This window comes from Canis lupus, chromosome 26, assembly GCF_003254725.2.
Source record: "Canis lupus dingo isolate Sandy chromosome 26, ASM325472v2, whole genome shotgun sequence".
In the NCBI taxonomy this organism is placed as follows: domain Eukaryota; kingdom Metazoa; phylum Chordata; class Mammalia; order Carnivora; family Canidae; genus Canis; species Canis lupus.
Genome location: NC_064268.1, coordinates 26,210,087 through 26,217,583, shown reverse-complemented (window position 1 = coordinate 26,217,583; position 7,497 = coordinate 26,210,087). Strand labels below are relative to the sequence as shown.

At 50.7% G+C, this 7,497-nt stretch overlaps 1 gene segment (V, D, J or C); it reads right to left on the bottom strand.

The window, feature by feature from the left end:
* Positions 1-6,283: 6,283 nt before the first annotated feature.
* LOC125753698 (immunoglobulin lambda variable 1-40-like) lies at positions 6,284-7,202 on the bottom strand. The segment is given in 2 exon segments: positions 6,284-6,932; positions 7,044-7,202. Coding segments are annotated over 2 exon segments (426 nt in total).
* Positions 7,203-7,497: the final 295 nt, after the last annotated feature.

Here is a 7,497-nt window from a genome sequence, read left to right as displayed (position 1 = left end):
TCTTCCCATCTTCATCTTCTTTGAGTGGGAGGGCCCATCCATGCAAATGAAAACCAGATTTTGACACCCACCTGGCCTTGGGTCAGGTCCCTCTGCCTGAGATGACAGGGGCATGGGCAAGGGAGGGGCTGTGTAAGGCCAGGGGTGGGGTTTTCCCAGCTGTGATCTCTGAGCAGAGGGCAGAAGCAGTGCCAGGTGGAAGCTCTCAACTCTGATCACCCTGACTCCTCAGAAATGGAACCAGAACGCCCCCTGGTGTCCAGACCCAGAGGCACCACTGTGTGACAAGGTGACCAGGTCCCACATCTCCTGCTTCCCCAACTCTTCGCCTACTGTTCCCTACAGTAGGGCCAGGCCAGTCCCCGTATGTCAGCTCACATTACTTCAGAGCTCACTATTGCTCCACTGGAATTTTCAGAGAGAGTTTGTCCACAACTCCCTTGGCCGTTCCTGGTCAAGGCGAAGGTGGTATCTCTTATACAAATTCCTCTTAGAGTTCAGGATCCAGTCCAGAGCAGTGACACATCCCCATGGACACACGGCCCCTACTACGCAGGATTCTGTTACTTTCCTCTAATGAGGCTTCTTGGATTTCCAGAGTTATCTTCCCCTGAGTTCTGCACAGCACTGAGGACATGGGGACAAAATTACCAAAGAGACACACACAGGTTCTTGGATAAAGGGATTTGGAGACAGACCACTCTCTGGGTTGAGCACAGCTCGAGTCTCTGCAACTTGTGTCCAGCATGTTCAGGATAGAACATTAGTCATGGACCCCCATGACTACAGCCATGGATTTCTCCTGCCGAAGGCCCCCTGGACCCAGAAGTTTCTGCCAAACTTCCCACATGTGATTGGAGGAGAGTTGGTGCTGAGGGGAATGATGCCCCTGAGCTCACAGGTGCTGTGGCCCTGGGATGGGTCACAAGACTTTGCATCAGAGTGCAGCCTGGTTGGAGGTGGCAGTTGGGTGACTGAGGGAGTGACAGCCCAGGGAGACAGCACAAGTAGGGGTGTCCCATGTCCCAGGGTCCTAGAGCTCCGTGGGAGCTGCCCTGAGGCTGAGGTCCCAGAATCAATGGAATGATCAGGCTCAGACACTGACTAGTTCTAAGAGATGCTCAGAGACTGAGCTGCTCATGGGGACGGACACTCCCCCTGGGTATCCTGAGCATCAGCCTCACCCCACAGGAACGGGCTCTGTGCACATCCAGGCTGCCCTGGTGACAGGACCCCAGGCACACTAGATGTCACCAGTGGTTCCTGTTGAAGAAGATTCTGTCTCCCAGAGATTGAGGCTCTGAGAATGGCTGACTGAGGACAGGTTGGCTCTGGAGGGATTGAGAAGACTGGAAACTGCAGCATCCAGGATGCTATTCACTCAGGCAGAGTAAAGAACTCTGTGTGTGTGTGGGGGGATGCAAGATGAAGAATGAGGCTATGTGACTCATCTCCCTCTAATGACTTTGAAATATGCTAAGGGATGGTTCTCCATGGAACTGCTCTTCTAAATATCCAAGATCTTGAACTTACATTGAGAAGTAAGCACCTCAAAGATTTTTTATCTGAAAAGATTATTTTTTAAAAAGATTTTATCTATTTATTCATGAGAGACAGAAAGAGAGAGAGAGAGAAGCAGGCTCCATACAGGGAGCCTGACTAGATCCCGGGACTCTAGGGTCCCACCCTGGGCTGAACGTGGCACTAAACTGATGAGCCACAGCCTTCCCTGAAAAGATTGTTAGCCAAGAGGATGGCAGTGAGAGCAAATATGTTAACAATCCACTGAATCAGGAGTCTAGGATCTGTTGAGTGACAAGAAATCTGTCCACTCCTTATCTCTGCAGACACTACACCTACATCTCTAGGGTTTCCAAGTGTCGTGGATCTCAGGGCAGGGGTGAGACCCAGCCTCCTCCTTCTTACCCCACAACTCAGCCTCACCCATAGTCCCCTGAGTTCCCCTAGTGTCTACCAGGAGTAGGAAAACATACTGCTGAGAGTTTTGTGTCTGTGTGTGTGAAAAAACGCTACAGCCTGGGATGATTTCTATGGTAGAAAATGTTTCTGTGGTGGATCTACTGTCCACAGAATTCTTCAGAATGATAACTTGGAGCATAAGAAAAATAATGACTTATCTTAAAATATGCAGGCAAGCCTTTGTCTATGGATTCCTCCAGGATTCCCCATGAGTGAGGGCATCAGATAATTCTGAAGTAGGTAAAAATCATTACATCCCATGTGCAAATACCTAAAAGTAGATAAACACATTCTTTTCAGGAAATGTAATAATTTTACTTTCATATTAAATAGAATGGAGTAGGGGGTTCATCTAGGAGGTGTAGGTCGTTGAGCATCAACTCTTGTTTATGCTGATGTCCTAATCCCAGGATAGTGAGCTCAAGCCCTGCACAGAGCTCTGCACTGAGCCCAGAGTCCGCTTGAGCCTCCTTCCCTCCTCCTCTGCCCACCCGCAGCTCCCCACTGCATGCTCTCTCTATAAATAAAAATAAAGAAACATCTAAAAATATTAAGACTGACGAGGAGTGCTGGGTAAAAAAATGGAGCCTAGTTCTTAGAGCAGGAAGGAGAATGTGAGGGGTTTCTTGCAACTCCGTTTTCTTATCATTCTCCTCCAAGAGTTGGACCCCTGAGACTAGAAACTACAGCAAGATCATTTCTGGTTTTCTCTGGAATCCTGATGTAGAGACATAGCTCAGACCTGAGGAGCCAGAGGGAAAGACCAAAGCCAAAGGACAGAGGAACAGAGGGGAGAAGAGAAGAGAGGGGGTGTTGTTGGGGAGAGCCTGCAGGATCTGGTCCAATTTCCCATTGAGAAGGTTCAGAGAGAGGAGACTGTGTCTGTGACCAGCGTTATGGTCAGTGTATCCCCTGTGGATATAACAGCAGTGACACAAGGTCACACTCCATGGAATGAGATGATAGAACTGAGTGTGGAAGTATGTTTGGAGTCTGCACGTTCAGCTGGATAACAGTGTTTCTTCCTGTTCATCTTCTCCACATTGAGTGGTGAGGTGCCTTGGGCTCTTTTATGTTATATGTCTGTGTCTCCTGGAATGTTCCATTTTCTCTCAGTCTATGTGCTTTACTGGAAGGTTTCTGTTTCCTGTGGAAGCATAGATCATCGTGCAGCAGAGACCACCCTGCTCAGTCTCTCCAGATAAGTTTCTTCCTGAATGGGGCTTCAGAGACAAGGTCCTTGGGTCCAGAGATTTGTCTCACTCCCTCCTTATCTGAGACCCTGTGAGTATCTTGTCAAGGAGGACAAGCTGACAAAGTCCATGGAGGAAAGTCAGGCTGTAGCCTGGAAGCTCAGTCAAGGCTGTGCTAGCTCACAACTCAGGGCTTCTCCCAGAGAGCTTGTCCTATATTAACTCCCATTTTGTTGCTCTTCCCTCCACAAAAGGTGAATTCTACATTTGAGGCTTCACAACAGCTTCACAGGCAAAGGGATTTGGAGCAAATACTCAGATTCCTCCTCCATACACATCCAAGCCATCCTCCTCCCCCCAGGACTACTGCAAAGCTCCACTGGGTACCCGAGGAGAGGAGGCCACAAGCAGGCACTGGGGGATCAGGAACAGGCCCTCCGAGGATGCCCATTGTCCTGAGTGGTGTCAGCTATAGGAAGACACATCCACAGGACTACTTCAGCCAGTGACCATGGAGCATGTTCAGGGTTTTTTTTTAAATTTTTATTTATTTATGATAGTCACAGAGAGAGAGAGAGAGGCAGAGACACAGGAGCCTGATGTGGGATTCGATCCCGGGTCTCCAGGATCGCGCCCTGGGCCAAAGGCAGGCGCCAAACCGCTGCGCTACCCAAGGATCCCGAATGTTCAGGGTTTTTACAACATTTCAGGACCCCAAATCTCCCATTCCTTACCACAACCCTGATGTCACAACTGAGGGTCAAGTCCACCACTATGGGCCAGGAATTCCTCTTGGGCCTGGTTCTCACCCAGCATCCCCACAGCCTAGTGCCTCATACCTGGGATGCACTGAGCCTTGGCCTTTCCTGAGAGCAGAGGCCTGGGAGAGAAGAGGAGGTTTCTGCTCTGATAGCTGGAAGGGCAGAGTTCACCATGAGTAGGACTTTCAAACTGCTGGGATGGTCCCTTTGTTCTGAACATTAAATTTATAAAAGCAGATGTTCTATGGGAAGAGAAAAGGACCACCGTAACAAAAGGATCTAATTTTTCTTTTATTTGTATATTTTTTATTGGAGTTCGATTTGCCAACATATACCATAACACCCAGTACTCATCCCATCAACTTCCCCCCTCAGTGCCCATCACCCAGTCACCTCCACCACCCACCCACCTCCCTTTTCACCACACCTTGTTAGTTTCCCAGAGTTAGGAGTCTCTCATGTTCTGTCTCCATCTCTGATATTTCCCACTCATTTTCTCTCCTGTCCCCTATAATCCCCTTTATAATTTTATATTCCCCAAATGAATGAGACCATATGATGTTTGTCCTTCTCCAGTTGACTTGCTTCACTCAGCATAATACCCTCCAGGTCCCTCCACATTGAAGCAAATGGTGGGTGTTTGTCAGTTCTCATGGCTGAGGAATATTCCATTGTATACATAGACCACAGCTTCTTTATCCATTTATCTTTCAATGGACACCGAGGCTAATTTTTCAATTTGGATCACTAACAATATTTCTGTATCTATTTCTTCTCAGCTTTTATGTCCTCTGTGTTCAGTAATGTGTAAATAGAAAGCTAGGAGGAAGGATATTGTGATCCAGAATCTACTTCCAGGAAAATTAGTGTGTATTCAAGTTCTCTTAAATTGGGAGACAGGGATCCCTGGGTGGCGCAGCGGTTTGGCGCCTGCCTTTGGCCCAGGGCGCGATCCTGGAGACCCGGGATCGAATCCCACGTCAGGCTCCCGGTGCATGGAGCCTGCTTCTCCCTCGGCCTGTGTCTCTGCCTCTCTCTCTCTCTCTCTCTCTCTGTGACTATCATAAATAAATAAAAATTAAAAAAAAATAAATTGGGGGAGAGAAGGAGTCCAAGGCCATAGGCAGGCTGAGGTGTTGCCCCATGTCCTCCTCTGTGTGTGTCCCTGTGACCAGGACCACTGTGCCAGATTGTCCCATAAGAGTCAGCCTTGTCCTCACGCTGCAGCCCAGAGATGAGCAGAGGCCCTGCTTCGGCGGAGGTGTCTTCAGATCCAGAACAGGGCTGGGGTCGTTGAGCCCTAGTGCTTATCTGAGTCTGAGTAGAACCTCAGGAGATACTGGGGCGGTGCTCCCTGGCTTCTGTTGGAACCAGTATATGTAGCAGCGCCAACGATGAAGCCACTGCTCATGGTTCATGTGAGTCTGGCTGTTGTTCCTGGAGATGCAGAGGGAGGTGGGGGGAAGCTGGGCCAGCCCTGGCTGGGACAGGGAAACTGTAGATACACAAACTCCCAGGAGGTGGGGCATTTTTGGTGGGAGTTTTCAGGGGACGTTAATATTGGGGAAACTCCCCCCAGAAACCAGATGATGTCCCTACCTGAGCAGAAAGACAAGAACATGAGGAGGAGAGGAGTCCAGGCCATGTTGACAAATCCCCTGTCCCAAGAATGGAGGTGTGCTCTGTTAAGTTTGTCTAATTCTCCCTGTAGTCTCCAGGCAAATGACAGTGCACTTTATGCAAATTGTCACCCCTTCCAGTCTCTCTCAGACTCCATCTGGTCAGTTATTCAGAAAAACAGGGGACAGAGGATGCTGAAGGCAGGGACTGCTCAGAGTGGACATAGGAAGGGTGGAGGAAGCATCTGTGGGAACCCCTCAGGACCCTGCCCGGGAGCCTCTGCCAGGCCCTGAGGGCACCAGGGTGCTGGGTTTCACCAGGGGCACAGAGGGCAGCTAGGCCTCTGCCCAGCTCTGAGGCCATGGGGTTTCCCCCTGATGTTAGGGGCCCCCTTGCAGGGCCCAGGGGATGCACAGTGCCCCCTGCTGATTACATGTCCCTTTCAGGGTCCTCAGTGTCCTGAAGGTAACATCCAGAACTGTGATCCCAGCACTCACCAGTGACCTGAAGGACTGGGTGGAGAACCCTGCATGGTCTGCTGTAAACAGCATGGATACAGGGTCTGTGATTTGAGAGCTTCCCACATGGAGGGAAGAGTCATCACAAAATAAGCACTCCTGTGAGAGAACTCGTCCTCTGGTTGAAGCTAAGGCAACAATGTTCCCAGCTGCAAAAAGAGCTGACATGTGCATCAGCAGAACAGGAATGGGGCTGAAGGACCATGATAGCTTCACGACCTAAGAATATTTCTTTTACTGAGAAATCAGACGATGGTAAGTGAATGTTCACTAGCCTAAAAGAACCTGTCCCTGATCCCAAGGACAAAGCTTACTTTCTCCGTTGACACCCTCTGTGCACAATGGGCTACTCTGAGTGACTCTGAGGTCAGAGATGATGAAGCAAGTGCCATTTCCAGGAGGTCCCCAAGATGCACGTGGGCTCACGGCATCAACTGAAGAATCAGCAGAAACCCAGGGGGAGCCTAAGCAGGCAGCTGCTGGGATGCTCACTCACTTTGCAGATGGGTAAGTGGGTTTTTGTCTCACTTCCCCACAGGCCTGGAACACTGTGCCACTACTGAGACTGCTGTCGTATGTTGAGCAGTAATAATCAGCCTCGTCCTCAGCCTGGAGCCCAGAGATGGTCAGGGTGGCTGTGCTGCCTGACTTGGAGCCAGAGAATCGATCAGGGACCCCCAAGGGTCGGTTACTATTATCATAGATGACGGTTCTGGGGCCTGTTCCCGGGAGCTGTTGGTACCAGCCAACATATTTTCTATCGATGTTGGAGCTGCTTCCAGTGCAGGAGATGGTGACCCTCTGGCCCAGAGACCCGGACACTGAGGCCGGCTGAGTCAGCACAGACTGGGCCCAAGACCCTGCAAGGGGAAAGACACAGAGAGGGTGATGCTGGGGCCTGAATACAAGAGGAGGATGCAGAACCCCACATGTCCTCCCAGAGCCCCTACCCCTATCCCACATCCAGTCACCTGTGCAGTGAGCAAGGAAGGTGAGGAGGAGAGGGGACCATCCCACGGTGAAGGTCATTCTTGATCCTGTCTTCTGTGGTCCCACAGCTGAGCAGAGCCTCCCCTCATCTCTCCTTTCCCCTCTTCATCCTCTGAGAGAGGGAGGGGCCCTCACATGCAAATCAGACCCTAGCTCTCTGACTCTCCCTGGCCCTGGGTCAGGTCCCTCTGCCTGAAGATGTCAGGGGTTTGGGAAGGGGAGGGGCTGTTTGGGGCTGGGGTGTGGTTCCGGAGATCCCAGCTGTGAGCCCTGAGCAGAGGCCACAGTCAGTGCCAGGTGGTGTTCCCAGCTCTGATCAAGCCTGAGCCCTCAGAAATAAGCCTCAATCGCCATCTGGCATTCTGACACCACCTCACCCTGCATGACCTGGGGATCTTTTGACCATGGGTCTCAGGTCCTGTCTCCAGAGCTCTG